This window comes from Zonotrichia albicollis, chromosome 1 (assembly GCF_047830755.1).
Source record: "Zonotrichia albicollis isolate bZonAlb1 chromosome 1, bZonAlb1.hap1, whole genome shotgun sequence".
In the NCBI taxonomy this organism is placed as follows: Eukaryota; Metazoa; Chordata; class Aves; order Passeriformes; family Passerellidae; genus Zonotrichia; species Zonotrichia albicollis.
In genome coordinates, this window is record NC_133819.1 from 24,708,586 (window position 1) to 24,734,329 (window position 25,744).

General features: G+C 37.3%; 2 protein-coding genes across 2 annotated transcripts in view; one reads left to right on the plus strand and one right to left on the minus strand.

Annotated features, from left to right (window-relative positions):
- CASD1 (CAS1 domain sialic acid O acetyltransferase 1) overlaps positions 1-17,227 on the plus strand; it is a 28,312-nt gene extending 11,085 nt beyond the window's left edge. The window contains exons 6-18 of the mRNA XM_074536145.1: positions 250-294; positions 2,913-3,036; positions 4,720-4,934; positions 5,892-6,317; positions 6,731-6,820; positions 7,377-7,496; positions 8,420-8,576; positions 9,976-10,055; positions 10,896-10,997; positions 12,234-12,374; positions 12,911-12,988; positions 13,871-13,963; positions 14,902-17,227. Coding sequence (XP_074392246.1) covers positions 250-294; positions 2,913-3,036; positions 4,720-4,934; positions 5,892-6,317; positions 6,731-6,820; positions 7,377-7,496; positions 8,420-8,576; positions 9,976-10,055; positions 10,896-10,997; positions 12,234-12,374; positions 12,911-12,988; positions 13,871-13,963; positions 14,902-15,168 — 1,938 coding nt within the window. The 3' untranslated portion in view covers positions 15,169-17,227. The remainder of the gene's footprint in view (positions 1-249; positions 295-2,912; positions 3,037-4,719; positions 4,935-5,891; positions 6,318-6,730; positions 6,821-7,376; positions 7,497-8,419; positions 8,577-9,975; positions 10,056-10,895; positions 10,998-12,233; positions 12,375-12,910; positions 12,989-13,870; positions 13,964-14,901) is intronic.
- SGCE (sarcoglycan epsilon) overlaps positions 16,161-25,744 on the minus strand; it is a 35,411-nt gene continuing 25,827 nt past the window's right edge. Inside the window, 4 exon segments of the mRNA XM_014269391.3 lie at positions 16,161-21,077; positions 22,766-22,800; positions 23,626-23,669; positions 25,257-25,445. Coding sequence (XP_014124866.2) covers positions 21,027-21,077; positions 22,766-22,800; positions 23,626-23,669; positions 25,257-25,445 — 319 coding nt within the window. The 3' untranslated portion in view covers positions 16,161-21,026.

Genomic DNA, 25,744 nt, shown 5'->3' on the forward strand with positions numbered 1-25,744 from the left:
GGTTTTGTAGATTTTATTATGTGAATTCTATTCTGTATCTTATAAATATCAGGTGTATGTTGTCTGCAGTATATCTGCAATCTACTCTTTTGTAGCCATTTGCTGATGGGCAAGTGAGTCATAGTGAATGTAGATATGAGTCTTAAAATAATTTAAGAATATTTTAAAACTAATTCCTTTTTTTATTTGTTTCTTAGGGTTCTGTGGCAAAACCCCATATAATTGTTCCTTTTTCTATTTGTTTCTTAGGGTTCTGTGGCAAAACCCCATATAATTGTAGTAGGAGCTGCCACGGTAAGTTATACACATATAGGGGATTTTAGTGAAGAAGTTGTTCTTGTAGGATAACTTTTAATGTTCTCGAGTTGGTTACATGAACAAGTTGTTAAACACAGTTTGGAGTAAAATCTATTCTCAGTGAATTTATTGTTACTAAAAGTAGTTTTAAAATACCAGGTATGCTTTATTATACCTTTGTGATGTACAGTACTTGGTTTTTGTCAGCAGTACTGGTTAATAGGCATTAATTTGCTTTAACCTAGCTAATAAAGTGGATTTAGTTAAAAGCAGATTATTAATTTTAAAAGTTAAAGTATTTGCATACTAATTGAAGTGTATTTTAAATACACCTTTTTCAGTCACAAAATTCTACTTTTGAGTATGGCCCAATCTGGGATGGTCTCTTTCACCACATATATTTCTTTTATATATATATATATATAGAGGTAAAAATCACAATTTTACATGGATAATTCAACAATTAAAGAGGTTGGAGTTCTGGAATCTTGTTGCACTGGAAGATTCCACCACAGATATGCATTGCAGCATCACAGGGAACAGGGCTGACAAGGACCAGAAGAGGTGTCCTGACACATCAGTTTGCCACCAGGCAGGATATTTCTACTTATCTTACACTTGGCAAGAGTGAACCAATTCTTTAAAACTTCCAGGGATGGAATTCAGCAGGCCCCTTAATTAGTCTGTTCTAGTAACAAAGTCAAATCTAACAAACACTCATCTCATTATTTCCACATTTAATGTCCCTTGCTTCCAAATATTTGGGAATTGGAATTTGGAAAGAATTAGCTAATTTATTTTCATAGGAGCTGAAATGTAAAGGGGGAAAAATGTGTTGCATTTAAAACAAAATCCTTCAAAAGCAGTTTGTTTTAGAGACAGTTGAGGCACTCTACCAATCTGGAAACTTGTGGGCATGCCCATCTAAGGACAAACTCCCTCACTTTTAAGAGGAGGTCATGTGTGTATGTAGCCCTCCACACATTTCCTGAGGCATCAAAAATTCTCCTTTTCCTTTAGGTGAACCCCTAAGTTCCCTTCCTCTGTAGGATCCACATAAATATTTGAGCTTCAGGAATTGTAGTAAGCCTAGAATATGATTTCTCATTCTGAGACTGTAGCATTTATTACTAGGATGAGTCATTGTATTCCATATAGAAAATGCCATTATATATGGATAATGTTCTGGCATGCAGAAGGTCAGGTTGCAAAGCTGCAGGACACTTAGCTAAATAATTCCCTTTACTTGTATGTATATATTAGCCCTAGCTTGTTGCCTTTTGTGGACAGCAGGAGATAGAAACTAACAATATGCAGGGGAGGCTCTGCTCTTTTTAACACTACTATATTTATACAAAACATTTAATATGATATTTAGAGTTGAACAAAGATAAACATCCTCTATTTTAAGGGACTTCCAAAAAAATAAAAGCTTCAAAAATCAGACATATCTGCAACCTCACCATAGCTGACAGTGGTGTGGTAACCTGCCACTAGATTAAACTTGTTGCATTTTGAAATTTACCTATATCTTTTACTTAGCTCTTGGGTTGGTCATGCTACTTCAGCCTGGTCATGTCTGTCTTAAGATGGCAACTACATAACAGTTTATAAATAGAAGTCCTATAAGCTGGAGAAGCTCCAGCTCATCCAAAAGTCAGATGCTTTCTTATTTTGGGAAAAGGAGCTTCTCTGAGAATGTCATTACCATGCTCTGCTTCTTAATTCCTCACTTCCTGTTGCATGGAACATGCTGCTTTAGTCTGTTAGATATGTTGGTGTTTCAAATTAAGTATTTAGCTGCTGGGAGAAACTGCTGCTTTTTTTCCAGTGGGAGTTCTCAGAGCAGCTGTATGTTGTTTGGCTTCACAGAGTATTAATTTATATTGAATAATATTTTCAGGAAGTGCATTAATCAGTGTACTTGTCTTCTGATGAAATTTTTATGTGGCTATTTAGAGATAAATAGGGTTTGCTACATTTAGGCTAATTGTTATGGTTTTGCTTTTTTTAGTTTTTACTAGGTCAGTAGAGATACAGTAACACTTTAAAAAAAAAAAGCTGCCTCCATTTTTCATACAGTGTGGGAAATAATTTTCAAAAGTTAGGAGGAATTCATGAGTGGGTATAGCATTCTCCCAGGGATTTCCTATAGAAGATAAAACCAGAAATTAAAATGGCTCTTGTTTGGTTTTTGAGGTTTCTTTCTCTTTGTGGATATCTCCAAAACAGATGGAAATATTGGAACTTGATACCACCGTCAGGTTTTGTTTGCATGCATCTCTTGTGTAGTCAGTCTAGAGGGGAATTGATTGAACTGGCCAAGATTTTTCAATAACGAGAGTGGCTTTGCTACTTCATTGTTGGATAAAGCCAGGAGACTTTGAATTAAAATTTTATTTATGAAAAGTCAAATATACACATAAGGTGAATGTTAAATACTCTGTATTTGGATGATGTGATTGAATGTAATTTTTTTAGCGCATTTGAATAGCAAGCTGAAGAATTCTAGCTGTATTGAAGTAATGAAAAATAGCTACAAGTGGAGAAAGGGAATCAATTAATTAGGGGTCCTCAGACATACATGTTCTGAATTTATTTCTTTTTTTCTCCAGTGGTCTATCAAGATTCACAATGGCAGCAATGAAGCTCTTGCACAATATAAAATCAATATCACTTCAATTGCACCTCTTTTGGAAAAATTAGCAATAAGTAGTGATGTTTACTGGGTCTTACAAGGTAAAGTAATGAACAGTAGGTAACAATTTTTAACTTTACTGTCTGTTGAATTAGTATGTTGTAGGCTATGGAAAACTTAATCCATACTGCTTACTTGCAGATTGAAAAAGGTGTTAGTTGAAGCTTCAGTCTCTCCTTTCTTGCAATCATAACTAAGCTGATACCTAAATAGCTGCTACTGCTGATAGAGATTTCAAAGCTGTAGCATGAAAAGCTTTTGCCTTATGAACTCTTCATTCTTTGTTAGCTTACTCTCAGACTCAGCACGCCAGGTCTGTTCTCCCTGTGCTGTGCTCCACACATACCTCTTGGGAGTCAAGAGTACAGGTGCATGCAACAGCAGTATTCCTGTGGTTTTTGTTCAATTGAATTTTCAGGTTATATTAATAATAGAAGAAGTTGAACAAGTGCATCCTCTGTGTGTGTCTACAATGACTACACACAGTCTTGAGAATACAGAGAATTTAAGTCGCTAGAATGAAATTTGTTTCTCGACGCTGGGATGAGAAATCATGGCTCACAATGAATTAGCGAGATTTTTATTATGGCACCAAGCTTACATTGTTTTGCTTTTCTTCAATAAAACTAAAATATTTTTCTGAAAGTGAGCAGTGAGCTCATGGGTAGAATGTTCTCCTGGTTTCTCTGCCACAGGACACACCATTTTAGATTGTCATCACCTTAGTTACAAACAGGCAGATTTTGAGCCCTGTTAGCAGTATACCCAGCTGTACCCTAACAGTCACAGCCAAGTTCCTATCAAAGATGGTTCTAGAGGTAAATCTGAATCAACAAATCTGTCTCCCATTCCTTTGAAAGCCATGGATATTGATAGCAGAAGCAGTTAGCTGTCAGACTTGTCCCACCATGGTACTGCTGAGGACCTTGTCCATTTACATAATCTCTGAGCTCTTCAGTAGCCCACGTGGGAGGAGAAGCAATCTGTACAGAGTGGTCAAGACATAGGTTATCCTAATATAGGCATGATGTATCTAAAGTAAGTCAATCTGCATCTCACAGAGTGTGTCACAGCAGGAACTTTTCACAGGAGCTTAAAGACCTCTGGCTGACCTTTTGATCTAGAACCCCATATCACTTTCTTTTAAGCTTTACATAATTTCTGAAGCCTGTAGGCAATGAAGTCAACCTTTTTCTCTGTAAAACTGAGATTCTGCTTCAAGTTAAACTGGAATCAAGAGGAGCAAGTGGAGTATGTTTATGGCCTATGAGAAGTGAGGAGCTGGGGTTTTTTCCACAGAATAAAAGAGGAAAGTTGGGTTTATTTTTTTTTTTTCATTTGTCTGTTCCGCTGCCTGTCTTCTGCCCTTTTTCCTTTTGGAGTCTTTTCTTGGGTGATTCCATTGCTGAGAGAAAGCATAAGCAGCTCTGCACTTTAGCATTATCTGCTTTTCCTGGATTCAGAGAAATTAAACAAACATTCATATGTGGCCAGAGCTTTCTAACCTACAACTACATATGCATTAATAGGGAATGGTGATAAGAACCTTTAGTAATAAACAGCTCTGGTAACTGTAGCAGTCATTTATTCCTTGCTGTACATTTTTTCTGTACAATTAAACAATTGTGACCTCTTAAATGAAAGCAGCCTGTGCAACTTGAGTTAAGGAAATCCATTGATAAGTCTAAGATTAATGTGTTCATTCTTTGTCCTTTGAAATTCAGATCCTGTTTATGAAGATATGCTGAGTGAAAGTCGGAAAATGATCACTAATGAGAAAATAGATGCGTATAATGAAGCAGCTGTTCGTATTCTGAACAGCAGCTCCCGAAATTCCAAAGCTAAAGTGAAAGTGTTCAGTGTATCAAAACTGATAGCACAAGAAACTATCATGAAATCTGCAGATGGCCTGCATCTCCCTGAATCAAGCAGAGATACAGTAAGTGTTTTTATCACTGGTCAACATTGGAAGTATTAATAGTAAAACAAGATCTGAAGTGAATGTTCTGAAACTGCAAACAGTATGGAAGTAATGAGGACTGCATTTGTCAGGGAATTTTGTTCAGAAAATTCCAGTGAGTGGGAGTGCAGTCACTTTTATAGGCATTTTAAAAAACATAATAGCAAAAACATTAGTGCATAACTATTTTTAAATAGCTGTTAATCCACTAGATCTTTTAGATCCTGAGTGCAAACTTCATGCTTTCATGTGTATGAATGTGTTAAGGTGGTAATGACTTGTAAAGCAGTGCTAAGAAGTAAGTCTTAAATTTCCCCCTGTGTGTCCAGAAAATTTGGTTTGGTAAGGAGCATGAAGAAGCCAACAAACACAGTATAGATCACTCTGGTTGCATGGAGTGTCTCTGACTTTCTTTCTTCTCTTTTACTAACCAATATGTATATGCATGCAGTGAGCCCCTCTGAGGTTTTCAGCCTGCCCTTTTTGTGAAAAACTCTCCCATTATGTCACTTCTGGTTCCATTTCTTTGCAGGTTTAAGTTGCTTTAAAGTGCTGGATGAACTAAAGGTCATCTTACTACATGTTTTAGTCTCACTGTCATGTTTCAGAGACTTGCATTACTGTGCCTCTTCAGAACCCAAGTTTGTGAGCTGGTTTTCATTTAGAGAAATAATGAGAGAACCCTCCTGTTCTAAGATTAGCCATTTTTGCTTACCTGTAGAAGTTCAAGTATTTTTTTTTTTTGGAAGAAGTGTTTTGATTGGACTGTTAGATACAACTGAGTATATGGTGGGACTGTAAGATTTTATTTTTGTAATGATAAGGGAGAATTGCATGTCTGATGTCAGCTCATGATGCAGAAAAAAATTTCTTTCAATGGAAATGTTAACTTTCTTATTAGAAATTAATTACCAAAACTGCTTATTTTTTTTACAGAATGCAATGATTCTTATGAATGTCTACTGCAATAAAATAATGAAGCCCATTGATGGCTCCTGCTGCCAGCCTCAGCCTCCTCTCACTCTGATACAGAAGATAGCTTTCTGTTTCTTTACTTTGTCCATTTTTGGATATTTAATTATCAGCTTAATTCATCGGAATAATTATCGGAAGAACAAATCATGCACTGATTTGGAAAGTGGAGAGGAGAAGAAACCTGCCATCAGCACACCTAACGTTTCTACTTTAGAGATGCTCTTACACTGCTTTTGCAAACTTGGTCTAATCATGACCTATTTTTATCTGTGTGACAGAGCAAATCTTTTCATGAAGGAAAATAAATTTTACACACATTCATCTTTCTTCATACCCATCGTCTATATCTTGGTTTTGGGGGTATTTTATACTGAAAATACCAAAGAGGTAATGATCACCTTGGCATCCCACTTAAAATGTTGTTTCCCAATTTGTGTGTAAAATAACCCATTTCTAAGTATTCAAGGTTAATTTTTCAAAGTCATTATAACTCACCTGCAAAAAATGCCATCTTGAGCAGTATAGTGTCTGCATAGAATTAGACAGAGGCTAAGGCTTTTTGAAGCCATGTGGATATCACCACTTTAGTCATTCGCACTCTTCCAAACTGGAATTGATCAGAACTCAGCTGAAAGAGAATTTAAATAATGTTAAATCTGTGCCCGTTAGACAAGACTTTTACAGTTGAGAGAGACCCATTTACCCATAAAGTGGTTTATTGTTTGAACTTTTTCTCCTCACTTTGTAGATGTTCCTTGTTCTTTTTGGAATAGCAACACTCTTGTTTTGTTTTGCATTAGACTAAAGTGTTAAATAGAGAACAGACTGATGAATGGAAGGGCTGGATGCAACTTGTTATTTTGGTTTATCATATCTCTGGAGCAAGCACTGTAAGTGATTTGAATTTCTTTTGCTTTTAGGGGGAATGCAATTTGAGTATTGTATTTCAAAAGAAAGATAGTGTAAATGGACATTAGAACTGAACAGAATGAGTCAGTAATGCTATTGTTTCTGTTGTTTTAAACATGGTGTTAGCAGAGTTAGTTTTTCTCTCTAAGTGTATTTTTTGACTGATAAAAACATATGTTACTTGACCAGTTTAAAAAAAAAGTGTCCTCTGTGTAGAATATTGCATTAATTTATTTTTAATTGCTAGCAACTGGAAACTGTTGAAGGTGAGCTTTCAAAGAGCCCTTCTTAAGTCTCTCATAACTAGTAATAGAATATGGCAAGTGTAGAACAATAAATAGAAAAAATTGTCCTAACATGAGAAGTTGGGACACCAAAAGAGCTTAGTAAGAAACAGGGCAAGGTACCCCAGTGTTTCTTTTCTTGGTTAAATCTGATTTAGTGCAATGCAGAAATAGCATAAAGGAGAGGGAGCAAAAGGAAAGCAAAAAATATTTACCTGGACATTTATAAAAAGTACTTTATTTTTCTCAACAGTTTTTGCCTGTGTACATGCACATTCGAGTTCTGGTTGCTGCATATCTGTTTCAAACAGGTTATGGGCACTTCTCATATTTTTGGATAAAAGGGGACTTTGGTGTATACAGAGTGTGTCAGGTAAGAATATCTCCCTACTATTTTTATAAATAAATTTTTCAGATAGCAAAATATCCATATTATATACATACTCTCTAAATAATGTGATACCAGCTCATTTAACCAAGGTTTAAACAATAAAAATGGCTGTTGTGTCTGTGTAATCTGAGCTGTTTAACTGGTAGTGTTCATCTAATACAAACTTAAATCATATAAATGATACTTAAAATGTAAAAAAATGTAATTATGTATACTCTGAAATTACAAGACAAGTATCTTCTAATAAATAGCAATGGAGATTCCATTGCAGTAGCGATTTACAGTAAATAGAAATATGTAAATAAAGAGCCAGGTAGGCTTCCAAAGGCAGTGTATTGGAGCCTACATTTACTAATAAAGAAAAATAATTTTCACACCATAACAATACTGGACAACATACCTGTTTTGTGGCTTTCCTCCTAGGTTTTGCAGCATATGCTGTAGTACTTTAATTTTTTTCTAATGCATATCTTTTATTGCAATTAGGTTTTACATTGTCCTGTAACTCAGGTCATTGTGCTTATTAAATGTACATTTACAGCCTGCTGATGGCAGTACCCTGGCTCTAAATGAGCTAGCCTAGGTAGCTTTTGGGGGGGGAGGGAAAGAGAGACATTAACAGCATCCAGCAACTAGAGCACTTGGTCCCCTGTCTGGGAAATAGTCAGATAGGGTGAACCTTATTTTCATCACAATCTCTACCCAAGCAGGTCAGGGTAGGACAGGTCCAGAACCACATAATCAATCTTACCTTGCCCTGCTGATGTTCCATGTGCTACTTTATCCATGTTTCAGTGTAAAATACAGATATTTTTGTACAGTGCTAAAGGAACATGTCCTCATCTTTCTCAGCTTTGCCTCCCAGTTTACATATCCTCTGTCTTCTCTCCTCTGACACCCCTCAGGTTTTATTTCGTCTCAATTTCTTGGTTGTGGTACTGTGCATAGTGATGGACCGACCTTACCAATTCTACTATTTTGTGCCGTTAGTCACTGTCTGGTTTATGATCATTTATGCCACCTTAGCTGTATGGCCTCAGATTGTCCAGAAGAAAGCAAATGGTAAGATTTCTTTTTTCTTTCTGCTATAAAATATGTATGTTATTATAATGATAATTATACAGAAATGGCATTGTTAGTAGATCTCAGTCTCTGTTAGTCAAAATATGCTAAACAGCTGCTCACAGAAATACAGTTTCTAGGTGAATTAGGTCAATTGAAATATATAACAGCTGATGACTAAACTCTGCTTCTGGTTACAGTCAGATTAGAACACTTTTTAATAGGTTTTGATCATCAGGAATGTGTTTTACAAGAATTGTGATTTTCCTGGATGGAAATGAAAACCATAGATTGCACTGTGTGTGCTTGCTGGGGCTGGGGCGGTGGCTGTCGTGCGCTGGGTGCAGTGTGAACAGGGAGTGTTTAGACTTTCTCCTTCCGTGTTGCCAAGGTGTCTGTCCATCCTGAGCACCAGTTCTGCCTTAGCTGGCCAAATAAGAACATGGGGCTTGCTATCCTAATATCTTAGATTAAATGAGCTATCAGAAGTATGTCGTGTGGTACAAATATTTTAAATAAAAATGGAAGTGAAATCCCAGTTTATGTGTTGTAATTCCTTAAAAAGCTGCAAACCATGTGGTAAATGCTTATTATTTAATTTGCCTAAATTAGAACTAAAACCTTAAGAATACACTTGAGTAGTTTTACAAGCTATCTTAAAGGCAAATATCTTCCTTCTTTTTTTATTTTTTCCCAGAAACAGAGAAATTACTCTTGTGTACTTTGGAGCAATAGTGTACTGTGAAACTGGAAAATCTTTCAATGATAGCTTTCAGTTGTTTATGATCCTCTTTACAGCTCCCAGTTTATATGGTTGGAGGGGGAGCTGATCTCTGTTGCAATGCTGAGGTTTGGATAGAGCTTATTTGACAGCTTTGAGGAGTAGTTTCTCAGGCTTGTTTCAACAAGATACTTGTCCTTAATGAGCTGCAGTTGAACTTTGGAGTGAAACTGATATCTCAGAGTTTAATTGTATTTACTCATTTCACATGAACAAAAGGAAGGCATTTTTATGTATGTATTTATTTACACTCACCTGGAATAAGGACTGCCTGTGCAGAGTGTTTGGGAAAGCAGAGGTTTTAAAACAGTGTTTCTGTTTGAACACCTATATTCTCTTCTTTATGTATTTTGTCCCAGTCTTAGAAATGAGGCTTAGTTTAGGCTCAAAACTTTTTAGATTTTTAGTTGCTGTGAATGTTTATTTTAATGGCTTAAAGTAAAATTTAAATGTAGATAGTGATAAAATATTGCTGGCAATATTTGAACATTTATTTATGAATGGATCTATTACAAAATATAGCTACACTAAATAATTGGCAGTTATTACTTAATGTGTCCTGGGGCTTGCTGTTGAAAAATTAATGACAGTATAATGATTAATTTATTTCTTCCTCAGGGAGCTGCCTGTGGCACTTTGGTTTACTGCTGAAACTGATTTGCTTACTGACATGTATATATTTTCTGTCATATTCTCAGGTTTGTAAATCCTGGCTCTATTTATCCTTAATGACCTAAGAGTATATTATTACCTGTCGTACTTTTTGATGTGCTCATAACTTGTATATTTGCTCCAGTATCATAAATACAGAAGAAAAAAAAACCCAACCTTTTGATTTCTTCTCGTATTTGAATCGGTTTGGGTGCTGGAAAAACCCACAACTATGTGTCTTACTCCTTGGTTTGTTATGTTTGACATATTTTCAATGTACTACTGTGAATGCAGTAAATACAAGGGCCTGTGCTTTGGGTTTGGGGTGGGGTTTTTTCATGTGCTTAGAGTTACTGAGTTTTGCCAGCATATGGGGATGCATGTGGTGATACAGTGACAATGAAGTTCTGTGTTGGCTTTGATACCACATCAAAAGATTGGTTCTCAGGCTAAATTAGCAACTCCCTGCATGCTATAAGTACAGCTGACAGAAAGAAGTCAGGGTAGAGTTTGTCTCTCCAGGATCTTACAGGGGAATTGTGTGGTTTTAATCCCTCACTGGTTTTCAGCCTGTTGAACTGCAGTCTTGGAGTGCATATTTCTTATCACAACCTGTTAGTGGATCTCTCCCTGTGAGGAGCAGTACAGACTGGAAGGCATGCAAATACCTTAAGGGGAAGCAAAACTCAAGCTCTCTCTCATGTGAAGAAGTTTTTCCTTTTCCCTTTTCCTTTTGTGGGGAAAAGACTTCTAAGGAACCCTATTGTTTTTCTAGTGCCATGTAGCTAGTGAAATAAGGGTAGAATAATATTAACATGTTATTGATTTAAATTCAGTAAATACTGTTGATGTTAGTGTTAATGCTTGTCCATGTTTGTCTTTTACAGGATGTATTTGAGAAGATATTTTCATTTTGGCCATTGTCCAAGTGTTTTGAACTGAATGGGAATGTCTATGAATGGTGGTTTAGGTGGAAGCTGGATCGCTATGTATGTAACATTTGCATAAATTTTTACTTGTCTTTTAAATGTATGTTTTAATTTGTGGGAAGACGGAGGGTTGTTTTCCTGCCCTCCAGACAAAACAGGAGTTTGCTCCAGTGTTTAATAAAAGACAAAGCTGTACCCACTTTAGTACTGCAAATGTCTATCTGAGCCTTGCTTAAAAGATGGAGGTTTATTTATTTGCTTCTGGATTTAAAAAAATGAGTTATCAAGTATCCTAGATCCGTCTTTTCTCAAAAATTTTACTGTGAAAATGTAACACCTATAGCACTTCAGGCTATTGAAAGACAAGGAAAATTACTGTGGTAGCTTTTTTAATAATACTTTTTGGAAGCTGTATCAATTAAGGATATAGTTCTTTTAAGGTAAAATATAAAACATTAAAATCAGGGTCTTGGTGCCCAAACTGGACTACTCTTGTACCTGTTTTTAAATTGTTTTCCATTGGGAAAGTGGTTTCCTTCCAGTTATTGACTCTGGAATGGGGGGGGACTAGAACAGGGAGACATTGGTCTTTTTTCCTTTCCTTCTTGGCAAAGGTGAGTGGAGTTTCTAAGATGGAAGCCTTGAAGTGCTGAACTTACCCTTAATGGGATCAGTCCCACGTGTGTCCCCTGGGGCAGAGCCTTGTCACACCCGGGGACAGCAGCACACCCCGCCTGGCAGCCCGTGCTCCCTGCTGGCTCCTGTGAGCTCTGGGGCTTGGGTGGTGCTGCTGAGGAGCAGAGCTCAAAATAAGCACAGAGAACAAGCACTGTGTGGGCCTGAGAACGTGGCATAAGACCCTAAAACACTCAGTTGAAGAATTGTGTCTGTGAGAGAGGGAAGCACTTGTCCTGCTTCTCTTGAATGTTTTCACCTGCCAGTTTGGGAGAAAGCCAAAGACTTGTGGTTTTTCCCCAGAGAAAGCCTTTTCAGTGGTGACAGATTGCAGAGGGGATAGTAGGTACTTGAAAGCTTCTTGAAATTTAATTGTCTTGTCTTTAATGCTCTCTGAAGCATTAGTAAAGGTTCTTTATTTGTAGGTTTAAAAATTCAGTTTATGACTATCTTGTGTCATAAAACCAGAAAGTCTGGTTTCATTTGCTTCAGTAAATCTGGGAAAGGACCTTTTGAAATGTAGCATTAAAACTACATTATCTGGTAGCATTTCTAGTAAGGGTTTATACCTGAAGTACTTGTAAAAGCCATGAAATATAAATTACATTCTGTCTTTTACAGGTGGTTTTTCATGGGATGCTGTTTGCTTTTATTTATCTGGCATTGCAGAAACATCAGATGATATCAGAAGGAAAAGGAGATCCTCTTTTCTCCAACAGAGTTTCAAATGTTTTATTATTTATTTCAATTGTGTCTTTTTTGGTAAGTATCTATTATAACCTAGTATAATCAGGTTTGTAAATATCTGAAAAATAAGTTTTCTGAAGTTGTTGTTTAGTCAGTATTATCTAACAAACCTGGAAAAATCAAATCTTTATCTGGAGATATTTTAGCTGGATTTTTTTGTACAGCCCTACCTATCTACTCACTAAAATATTTTCTGTTCAGTCAAATGTAGACAAAAATATCATTTCTCTTTCAGTTTATTTCAAAGCTTAAAAGAAAATTGAATCAAAAAAATAACATGATAGATAACACAACTCATAACTTTACATTTGATTGCTCATCTATTTTTGATGAAAAAAGTTGTATTAAGAATTACTCATCAGATAAGGATTCATTAGTTGCAAAAAAAAATTTGAGAGAACCACAAAGGTTAAGTCATGTAGTTTTTTTCTGTTAGTGTCCCACATCTTGGTGAACCTATTAATGCTAAAACAATTCAAAATATCATACTCTTGTTTCATTTTATATGTCCATATAATTGCTACACAGACTAATTTTCTAATATCTTCTAGACCTACTCTATTTGGGCTAGTAGCTGTAAAAACAAGACAGAGTGCAATGAGCTACATCCTTCTGTTTCTGTGGTGCAGGTAATTATTAGTCCTTTTTGAATACTGTGATAGAATCTAGTTTAACAACATTAGTCAGTTTTTCATTTCCTTTAAGCCCTGGAATTGCACACTGTGATTGTGGTTTTGATTTATGTGGATGCCCTTAAGGTAGGTTTCACATGCACCATTTAAGTCCAAACCCAACTTTTGACTATTTACATAGCAGTGGAAAAGAAGAAAGATGTGGAAGAGAAGAAAGGTGTAGAAAAGCAGGAGTGTTTGGGAGGTATTAGTGTAGGAAGCAACCTATAGGACCCTGTGGTCACTTCCAGACAGAGAAGATGTGGGCCACAGAGCCATGCATGTGGTTTTCTTAAATTTAGATGCTCCTCTTGCTGTGTGCCCTGCCCCACTACACCCCAGCTGTCTCATTCTGTGCCCTGTTTCTTCTCTCATTATTTTGTCCTGCTCTCTTGAGGGGCAGCAAGAGGGATAATATTAATTTTTAATATTATTTTGTCCATCTTGACACCCTCTCTTTAAAAATTGAGGGTTAACTCAAATTTGTGGCCACCTTTATTTTAGGCTGGCATGGTGTTACATGTTTTGTGACCATGCCTAGGAGGCACGTAGTAACACCTGTCAGCATCAAGGCCATGATTCTACTGGAGATGCAGCTGTGAACTGCTATGCTGTAAGCATTTTTGTACAATATTTTTAGTTTCAACACCTACTTTGTTAAGTATTAACTGCATGGATTTTTGTTTGGTTTATATTTTTATTTGCTTTCAAAGAAATTTTAATGCATTATGCCCTTCACTTAGTGCAGTGAAAATGGATACACCTTTTATGTGTTGTTTAGCTTGTCATCCACAGTCACTTCCTTTGTTTTACCTTTTTTTTTTTTTTTTAAACCCAAAGATTTTAGCTTTCATCCTCATCAGGAACATTCCCGGGTATGTCCGATCTGTGTACAGCTCGTTCTTCGCCTGGTTCGGCAAAATTTCTTTAGAGGTAAGTAGAATCACCAGAAGTGCAGTGCATTAAAACTTAGAAATGTAAGGTGGTGTTAGGTGGTTATTGTCTATGGACTATAACATAAAGAAAAGATTTATTGGCCTACTAAATACCATGCTGTCATCTTTGACCTCTTTTAGCATTATAGCTTTTGTTGCACTTAAGAATCGTGGCTGAAATAGCTGTCTCACAGTAGCAAGCTTAATTCTTGTTGGAAGATAAAAATTTAGGCCAGTTGAAGAATTTGCATAAATTTTACTTACTAGTGTAAGAACAGTTATAAATGTGTTTGCCCTAGAAAGCTTTTTGTGACTAATAAAGAAATTTACCATTACAAATAAATCCCTTCTTAATGCAAGTGTTACCTTGTTCCATTGAGTGTATATTTTGAAACAGTAGGGATTAGCTTCCTTCCCATGTTATTTGCTGTTTAGTGGTATTAACTGTGACATTTTATTGTATTACTAAATTATATTTCTAGGAGAAACTCATTGCAATACAGTGTATATGGGGTACAGGATTTTGTGGGTTTTTTAAATGATCACATTTCACTCTTCCACTTCCTGGTGGGTTTTAGGTGCTGATCAGCTCCAGGGAGCTGTGCCTTCATCAGCAGGTGAAGCATTCTCTCTTCTTTGCAGGCATGTCAGTTCAGAGCCTCACCAGAGAGGCAGAAACTGGGGAAGGCAGATTCTTCCCTGCTCTGATGGGATGTATCCAGTGCTCCCCTGGGCTGTATTTGGTTTAGGGCCAAGCAAACCCTGTGTGGTTTAACAAGTTCATGGTTTTGTTCTGTAGCAAAGTCATGTGGAAAACAGCTTTCAACTTAAGCAGCGGTGTGTCAGTTGATGCAATAGTAATAATTCTATGAGTTTTGGTAAGTAAAAATATTTACATGTATAAGTACTGCTAAACACTTTTTGTTTTTCTTTTAGCTCTTCATTTGCCAATACCATATTTGGCTGGCAGCAGACACAAAGGGGATCTTGGTGCTCATTCCTGGATATCCAATGTTTAACGTTCTTGTCAGCACTTTCATATTTGTGTGCGTGGCACATGAGATTTCTCAGATCACTAATGATCTAGCACAGATTGTGGTTCCTAAAGATAACTCAACTCTGCTGAAAAGGTTGCTATGCATAGCTGGATTTTTTTCTGGACTGCACTTCTTCTCAGCAATGCAAGATCAGTCAAGGCATTAACTTGGAAACTTTCTTCGGGTTTACTTTGTGTCTGCCTGAACAAAACTTCTCAACTGGAGGTACAAGAAGACATTTAAATTAAACGTGTGGAAAATGTATATAGTGGAAATGTACATATTTTGTGTGGAAATAGCCTTCTCAAATAATCTGAGAAACAAGAGTGCACTGTACAGAATTGCATGTGAAAATGAGTCTTTTCTACTGGATGTTTGTTTCTGTTTACATATCTGTTGAAGCGAGGCACGAGGCAGTGCGGTGGTTGAGCAGCATCACGGGCACGTCCCGGGGCTCAGCCGGGCTGGGCGAGCCCGGGGCCGCGGCTGCGCTGGCGCTGCTGTTCCAGCGGCCGCCGCGCGGAGCAGGCGCTGCCTCCGCGGCAGGGAGCGCGCCCAGCACGGCCGGGAAGCGCCGGAACCGCTGCCGAGACAGCCCGACCAGGGCAGTGCTGGAGCAAAGTGGTCATTTGCTGGTTAGAAAATAGTGTTTGGGGTGGAAATAGTAGTACATGTTATATGAAACCCTTGGGATGTGGAAGTAAAAAGTAATCATCAGTTCAGTGGTTGAAAATTGTATACAAGTTTACATAATACTTTGTGAGGTTTTTTTTAGAAATTTAAGATGTGTTCAGCGAATACGGTGAATTCAGAGACAAATTTTTTTTATTAAGAGAATTTGGGTTTTCTTCCTAGAATTGTTTGCTTTTTCATAAATTTTTTCACTAATTAATTTAACTGTGTGTAGTTCTGTGTACAATCCCAGTGAACAAACAAATGAAAATTCAGAGACTCAGTTCAGGATGGGAAATTTGTGGAAGGCTCTCCAACCTTTTTCAGTCAGATGAAATCCCATCACATCCACTCCATCAGATCTTAGGGGAATAGTGATCTTTGACCCTCTCCCTGTGTTTGTAGGTGACTTTGAATTAGGTCTCGCTAGGGAACTAAGCACTAGAGTGCCATATTCTATGCTGTAATATCATTTTCATTTAAGAGGATGCAAGTCAGTCTGTTGGCATCATGAGGAGCAGGGATTAAGTGGTCAGCTTTGTTGCATAAAGATGGTTGAGTCTCAGAATTACAAGTGAAATGAGATTGGAGCTGTCTGGAGAAAAATTTTTTCCCATCCTTTTCAGGAGTGCCCAGTCTTTCTTACTATTTTTTTCCTTTAGCAAAAACCTTAAAATTGAAAGAAACAGTCCTTCAGTGTGGCAGTGGCAAGCTGTTGTTTACATTCTACTAATCAGTGAAGTTATGGACCTTTCTTGGTTGGTTGTGGGTTTGTTCAAGTAATAGTTTGACCTCTGGTTGCTTTTTCATTTTATTTTTCTTCTGATTATTTGTTAGCAGTCAAAAACATGAGAGCAATATTATTTTCCAAGCATATGTGCAATTATGTATGATAATGAACATGAATCCTAGTTTGCACCATATATACTGTCACATGCATGTTTTTATTCTTATCCCAGGTAAAACATTGAATTCAATCTTGCAGCCATGAATGAATGCAAAACAAATTTATGAAAATAATTACTTCAATTTATTTTTTTTTGTGTGTGGTGGAGAACAGTTTCTTTTAAAGAATGAGCAGTCATTCATCACAGAAAACAAAAAAGAAATCATTCACTTCCCCCAAATACAGCAATTTTACTAAGCCTGCCAGCTGTTTTCAAGATACTGAAAAGATACTCAGCTGTGTGCATATACTTCCAGTGCTTGGGAATTTACCCTCATTGATCAATACATTTGAGTGACTGAAGGAAAGAGTGTTGGTGGACACCATAGTGGGGAATAGCAAGCATAACCTTCATCTATGCCAGTATTATGAGCAGCAGGGAACTGTGAGCTTGAGGGATAATTTTTGTTTTGTTCTTCACAACATAACTATTGTAGATATAACTCTATTTATCTGTTGTACAGACTTGGTTAAAAGATTTATTTTTAATGTTTGAAATAATGCACTTGTTTACTATTACTGTATGTGGGATAAATATATTTTCTTTTCAGGTTATGTAAAAATATGAAGTAATTTAAACATTAAATAAAAGTGCTGTGGATGCTTATTTTTGTAATGGGGCCAGCATCATTTAAGTAACAACTCTGTTGCTTGTCTCTAGCTGTGCTGCAGTTCACTGTATCAAACTAAGGCAGATGCAGTGCAGGAATTGCTCTGCACTAAGTGGCCCTGTCCCTGCTCTGATGAAATTCCAGCTCCAGCAGCCAAAGCCAGCCTGGAGCTCAGGGGTCTCAGCAGAACTCTGCAGAGGAGGCATTGGATACTTTTCCCTGCTAGGAACTCTGCAGGACAGCAGAGGAACTGACTCAGCCTCTCCTTGGTCTGGCAACATCAAGAAAGCAAGCCCAGCTTGAAGACTTGCTTGAGTTATGGAATTTAGATTCTACTTGAGCTACTTAAATCCCACTCTCAGTAGAAGGGGCTCCTTAAGCAAAGCAAGTACTGATCTCTAATCTTGTGACTGATGACAAGACACAAGGAGATGGCCTGAAGTTGTGTCAGGAGGTTCAGGCTGGATATCAGAAACAGTTCTTTACCCAGAGGTGGCTGAACAGGCTCCCCAGGGAAGCAGTCACAGCACCAAAGCTGCCAGAGTCCAAGAAGTGTTTGGACAATGCTCTCAGGCACTTGGTGTGACCCCTGGGGATGGTCCTGTGCAGGGCTGGGAGCTGGACTCAATGATCTTGATGAGTCCCTTTCCCAACTCAGCATATTCTGTGATTCTGTTCTCGAAAGCTCCTGATTTTATCATCAGGGAGATACACAGTTCATGTCCACTTAATTAGATATTAAGTGTGGCAAATCCTCTCCCTCCTGTCCAGTTAGGATATCTGTATAGGCATTGTCCCCAGTTAAACAAACTCTGCACCATTAGCTCTGCCCCAGGTCTCAGACCTGACCATGCAGTATTGTGGCTGGAATATTAAAAGCCATAACAATGTTGTTCAGGCACCCTTTTGTAAAATAATCAGGCAACAACTTCACTACTTTGTGTTTTCCACTTTATTAGATCATACATTTCATGTATGTACAAAGAGATGTGTAGGGCTTTCTGTTTAATTTGGCTGCAACTTAATACAATATCCATTCATATTGCCATCATATAATGTTAAAAGAGGCTGTGAATTTACTGTCTTAATTATTACTAATTCTTTAGCCATTAAGTGTCTTTAACCAGCTTTATAAATCTATGCTTCATAGTAATTGTTTTAATAATTAAAAATAAATAATTTGTTATTAAACTTACCTCAGATAAATGAAGATTTCGATCATAAAATAGCTCAGGTATTCTTAATACCCAAGTGACCTACACCATTAGATTCTTTCCAAAATAAGTGGAGCCTGCACTGCTACAAACGAATTCTTTATGCATGTATGTAACAATTTTTTTCATTAAATATGTTGACACTGTTACATTAATACAAATAAGGTGGGAGCAGCTCAGCTGGTAGATCCATTGATTGTCATGTCATCCTGGAGTTATCAGAAGTTACTATAATCCATGCCCAGAATTATTTACAAACTTTAATCTTACATTGCATTAAAAATCATTATTTAAAATCCATTCCATTCATTTTGGTTTCAAAACACTGACAGCTGATACATCTGAAAATAGTAGTATAAAGTAATAGAAGCCAAATGCTGATTGTACTTGAATTTTTTTTACAGCTTGGGTAAGAGATGAAAATGTTTAATTTACTATAAACCTCAGTGTGCAGTTTTGTGATTTGCTTTTCACTGATAACCATCCAAGCTGCTGGAAAGAAGGGGGGTGTCTCTGAGGAGGCTGATTTACTGGTGAAGTCTCTTTCCTGGTATCTTTTGGATGAGGTAGGAAGGCATGATGGATGCCACTCGAAAAGTGAGTAGGAATGGCTCTTTATTCCACCTGTTTCAGGAACTGCCTTTAATTTCTCAGCTTGAATGCCTGTGGCTTGAGCTACCTCTCCTGGTCTAACAGCCACCAGCAGGATTTGCTGCCACGTGCTGTGGGCTGTGCTGAGCGTGCAGAACAGCTCTGTAAACTGATACTGAAGGTTTGACAACATACAAGTAGGTACCACGTACTGAGCACTGCTTATCTACTTTGCTGCCACAGTGATCATAGGTGGTGCTCAAAATTAGTCTAAAAAGCAGCTCAGGATTTGTTCTATCTGCTGAAATCCTGCATTCAGGTCTGAGCCCACAAACACATCATTGATGCTTAAAAATTAATGTAAATCAAGGTTCTGTGTTTTGACAGAACTGGGTCATAACTGTAAAAAAGAGAAAAACAAAAGACAAACAAACCAAAAACCACAAAACCAAGAGCAACTACTTTGGTCTTTTTACAAAATGACCTCATTGTACAGATTCCTTTTATCCTCAGTCTTAAATTCCAAAATTACTCAAATTTCTCTTAGCAGAGACTTCAGGAACCTCAGCTAAGAAAATGTAGCCAGGACTTGGCCATTTTAAAGCAGACGCAGTTTTCTGCTTACAATGCAATGTCCTGATGAGCATACAGCTTCTGAAAGAGAAAATATTACAGAAAAAAGACAAAGCATAAGTGTCAGCTTAAAACAATGCCATGCTTTGACGTAAAACCCCAAAAACTCTTGGTCAGCTGTTACAGCTGCAGACTCTGAAGTCCTGTATGATCTCCTTAAATTGAAGATTTAAAGAGGTATCAGAAATTCATTTAAAAGCTGGTGAAAAGTGTCAGTAGATGAATTATAGTTGTCTATTGAAAAACATGGAAACCCCAGTTCAAATCCTTTTAGCAAAGTCCATATATTATTAAGCTTCAGCTGCATGGACAAATGCCTCTCAAAGAAACCACCTCCCAGCAAAGTATGCCTTTAATTAAGTCCTTTTTAGGATGTGAAAATGTTAGCCCTGGTTAACTGGATAAGTAATTCTCCCACAACAGTTTGCACTCCAAAAAGAAAAAAATGTGGAGGATATAAAAAATAAACAACACTGGGGTTCTTTATTGTGAATACCACAAAAAATTTAGAGTGTTTTTAAAGAGTCAGTCCAGGTTTACTGTACCAAATTAAACCCTTGTTATTTGCAGACATTAATTTTTGCCTTCAATAGTTTGTAACAGTTTCTTCTAACATAACCAGGTGAATGAATGGACAGATTTTAAATGCTTTATTGCTTACAAGTTTTGAAATAGCATAAATATCTGTTAAAAGAAGAGAAACCCAATTTTTATCATGAAAAGTTTTAGTTATTTTCTCTGGGGGGCTATTTCTTTATTTACTTTCAAAAAATAACTTTGCTCATTATATTTGGTAATCTCTAAAAAATTAATACCTAATATATGTGCAATACTATTTTGGAGCCTCATCATGTTGCACAAGTTTTCATGCTTGTACACTACTTCTTTTCCTGTGCAAATGTTAGGCAATTATATAATCCCACTAACAGTCTGAAATCCTTTGAAGGTTTGATTTCCCTGTTGAAACTTTCAGGAGAGATCACAAGACAGAATAAAGCTTGATATTTATTAATACATACATATATATATATATATATATATATATATATATATATATATATATATATATATATATATATATATATATATATATATATATATATATATGTATATATATGTATATATATACATTAAAGATTACTTCCTGAATGTAACAAATATAAAAAGTTATCAGTGTTTACAAATTGTCAAAAATGTCCAAAGTACAAAAGGATACAGTACATCAGTTATATGGAAGTGATTGTACTCCTGGCACTGAAAGCATCATAATAGTGTGGGCATGCACAATATACACCAGAAAAACTCATGCATCAACCGGAACAAATAAGGAAGTGAGACAATTTGCTGCCTTCTTTGATTACAAATTCATTGCTTCTGTTAGTTTTCTTTCCTCAGGAATACCATTTACCTGCAAAGAGATGAGAATTTATATAATCCATCAGTGGCACATGATGCTTCAACAGTACTGAGCTGTCAACTATGAGGACAGCACATAAATAGCATTTATTATTCCTTTATCAACAACCACATTGGAGAAACACTGCAAGTACAACCTGGATCAAAAGACAACATATACATGACAAAGAATTATTATGGGAAGGGAGAGGGCTGGGAAAAGATTGTTAAACTAAAATTTATCTTTCTACTTGGGATCTAACAGACTTCATAGGGAAGCTGAGGCACAAAACATGTGCAGAAAAGTACATGTGCAGAAAGCTACATGATGTACACACTGTACTTAGTCTTTTATACTATAGGAACACCCTATAAGCTTTTTCATCCAAGCACCTTAAACAGTCCTTGTGAATTCTGCCTATTGACAGAGACACAATTATAAAACCTAATGTATCTGTTCACCCTGGAGACCAGTAGCAATTTTCATCACTGTAGTAAACATGAGATGCGAGTGGTCACATCTCACACAATTCTTTCCCAATTAACTTTGGGAAATAGTCAAGCATTATGTCAGCTATTAAGTCTGCCTTTTTATATAAGGGTAAAATAAAACTATTTCTTACTGGGGATTCAGATAGTTCCTGAAGTGGACAACAGTTATTATCCATGGTCTGCTCTTTACTAAATATGGTCTACTGAAGATTTAAAATAGAAATTTCTTATTCACAAATGTGACTGACAGTATGTTAAATTCCCCGAGTATATTACTGTGAGTTTTCTATAGGAAAAGAAGAAAATGTAACTATTAATGCCTTATTCTAAAGGTTTTTTGTCTTAGGTGTTCTATTTCTCTAAATTTCTTACTTGAGCAGATCAATAAAATCAATTGCTAAGTTTGTACTCACGCCACTAAAAACTCTTAGTAGTGGCTGAATTTTGTTTTAAATCATGACTTTCTAAAATGCTGACATTCTGGCAACAGGAGTTATGGATATCCTTTCAGAAAAGCTGCAAAAGGCACGTGCCATCACGTCATGGAAGTGCTTGCAGGGTCACCTGCACACCTGAGCTACAAAGCAAGGTGTCATTATAAACCAAGGGAAGAGGAGGAAACGCCCTCTGTCCCAAATTCATTCCACCATCCACCCCCCCCCAGATTTCTGAGAGCTTGTCACAGGCAGCATCTGTGATGAATATGAAAGAACAGTTGTATTCTACAGAAATAATGTACTGCAGAAAATACAGACACAAGAGAATTTTTAAGATCTAATTTTAGGGCAGTTTTTCAGTGCTACTCAAAAGTGACAGACCTAGCTAGCTTGTATTTCATACCTTTGCAAAAATGCCTCACTGCTGTCACTGTACAATATTACCAGGTGATTTTGCATCTTATTTGCTGCAAGACAGACTGGAATTCTTGAAATGAAACAGTCATAGCAGAAGAGCAGCACTTGTGTAACACTTTGATTCTGTCTTCTAAACAGTGTGAGAGAGAAGAGCTGTACTAAATGTCACCCCAGCCAGTGTTGGAGGCTCTGGATCAAGGCTTTGACTGCCAGAGTCATTCACCATTTCCAGAATATGTACAATGAAGAACACAAATGGCAAAGCCACCAGAACTGCTATCAGAATTTCATACCTGTGTTTTTAATTTCCACATAACAAAACCCACATGGAGAGAAACATCTATTATATACTTGCCTCAAATCTTTGAAATGTTGTCATACGAAATTCTCCTTTAATCCCCGAAAGCAGTAATGAAGAAGAAGCATTTTCAGTGAAAAGAAAGAGTAGCTTATGTAACTCCTAAGTTAAAACAAATCTTCTGCTTGGAGCTGTAGTTCCCATATTATGTTCAGAACATGAATCTCTCTAGAGTTTTGATTTTGCTACCTCTTTGAATATTTAAAAATTACACTTGGCCTCTACTTTTTCCCTGTGTGGTCTTTACCCCCTCTCCCATGGCGATGGCTGTAGGTTTTTCTCAAACCTGAGATGCTAAGCAGAGAGGACAGTCAGTCTCAGTCTGATGGGTCATTCCTGATCTCAGTCAGTAACCAGCACACCAGCATTTGTGAGAATGATGCAAAAGTGATGACTACAACACAGGAAACCTGAAGCATGGATGTGCCTCACCACTGACTCCCCAGTATCAACACTTTGTCTAGTAACTGCAGAAAAGAGCTCCTTCAAAGCTTAACTAATATTTGTGGGAATTAGAAAATTACATTTACTATCAAGTGTCAAAATCTGAACCATGTAGCTGCATTTGGGAATCTGGCTGTAGCTTCATGTAACAGAAAATTATTTATATGAGGTTTCTAAGTTAGCTGAACCAAATTTCAGCTTCTCATGCAGAATCCTAACATAGCATTTCTTCCTTGTTTAATCAATTCCATGCCAAAATTTTCACTGATGTATCAAAAAATTCTAGAATGACAATTCTGTAATACTTCACTCTATTTGAAAATTATTTCCACTGTCCACAGACTGTATACATTTTGACTAGTGTTTTCTCCACACTGGTCACTTAATAATTACAGTATTTTCTGAGTACTGACCTGCACTCTGCTGCTGTGGAATCTGAGTCTGATGTGGCAGGTTCCTATAAAAAACCATTTAATATCTTTAATGCTTCCATACAAAGTCTGAAGTGTATTATGATGAACACTGAGTATTTACACTTCTTTTTTTTTTTTTTGCTTATGAAGCAATAATCTATTTTCGCTATGCAAATACAGATGTCCAAAGGTTAGCCACGACCATGAAATAAAGACAATCAGTGCTAAAGCAGTTCTTATTATTTCACTTGTCAGCCATGTTCAAAGGCTCAGACTTGGTGAAACGCCAGAGGCAACAAGAGTCACCATGGGTTTCTGGAGTTCAGAAAAGTTTGGTTTCTGTAAGTGAATATTCCATATGCCATGGATACAGCAAAGGTGACAGCATTTTCAATGTAGTTATTGGCTGTGGAATGAATGGTCAGCCACCTCTACATGTCAGACCAGTTCACTTACCAAGGCAAAGTTGCATTTCTGTGCCCTGCTTAAGTGTCTGTTTTAACAGCTATCAGATAGAGGTGTTTTTACAGAAAGGAATTAGGGGGTACAATCTAGGTGAAGCAGATAAATACCCTATGTACAACTCCAGAAAGCTTTTGGTACAGTTTTTGGCACCCCAGTCATAAAAACTGCCATTCTGAATAGAGAAGGAGCTGTAAAAGATGGGGCAGAGCACTTTGCAGCACTTGTACAAGGAATAATTTATACAGCTGTTCTTTCTGGAGAATTTAGCTTCTGGGACAGGGAGAAGAAAACACTCCTGCAGCATGGATCTACATTGTGAAGGGGATTTAGGACAAACATGTGTAAATTAGGGCTGAGTTAGAGCTGGCACAGGACCACTGCCACTGGGGCCATGCAGGCCTGCCAGCAGAGGAGGCACCAGCTGGAACTGGTGCTGCAGCACAGCACTGGAAAACACCAGCCACTCCTGACCACTGCCTCAGATCTGCTCAGTACCTCAACCCAACCTTTCCAGAAATGCCTCTTTGCTACAGCTCTATAGAGTTATCTGATTTAGAACATGTGCAAGCATTGGTCTGCCTCACTAGTTTCACTAAGTTACTGATAAATGAACTCTAAGGAACAAGAATTAATTATTTTTCTAGTTTCTGTTGTGGAAAGTGAGAGACAACAATGGAAACGGGAGAGAGCTAGGAGCGTTTTTCTTGGCAAGCCTGAATTATCTGAGTAATGGAGTATGTTCTGTTCAATGTCAACGTTTCAAACACAAACCATGTGTGACAGGTACATGACTAACCACTTACAAAGTCTGGATTTTCTGGTATAAAACTACCACAGATTTGGTGATTAGTTTTACACCAGAACCCTGAAGGGTGTCTAAAATAGAACAGTTTTAATTGAATCCTCTGTCAAAAGCAGTTTTTCTCCAAAACATGCAGAAATCTATCTGTTCCAAGCCTCTTGCAAGCCTGCAGCCTCTTGCCAGCCATTTAATCTTATAACAGAAGGCCTTTCTTCCTGCTGGAAATGCAAACATCAGAGCAATCTTGAACTGGAGAGTCATTACTGAATCCTCCCACAATGAACACATTTGGGAGGACAAGCACAGGGACCTGCAGTGAGGTCCTGCAGGGCATGAAGAGGCAGAGCTGAATGTGCACACTTACTGCTGTGTCTGCATCAGGGGCATGCTGGTGTTGTCGTAGGTGTCGGTGTGCAGCGGCGGGACGATCTCGCCCGTCACCGGGTGGAACACGGGCAGCGTGGACAGCGGCCACGCGATCTCCCTGTTCTTGGACATGTCCCGGAGCTCTTTGGTGGATTTCTGAATAGCACTGTGGTGCACCAGCTGGATGCTGTGTCACAAGGAAATAAAATAGTGAATACATACTTTAAGTGCTTTATCAAAACAGAGAGAATTTTACAATTATTATTATTAAAGTACAAGGACTTTGATACATGCTCCAGACTACAGTGCAACAATTACAACCTTCACATAGTTAAATTAATAAATATTTATTTAATTTTTAAGGCAGTAATTATTCCATTAGATTTTTCTGTCTGAATAGATATTTTTCATGGGATTCAAGACTGTGCAGTTTGTGGCTGATGTTCCATTTATTTGCTGCAATTGGTTTCATTTTAATTTCAGTTA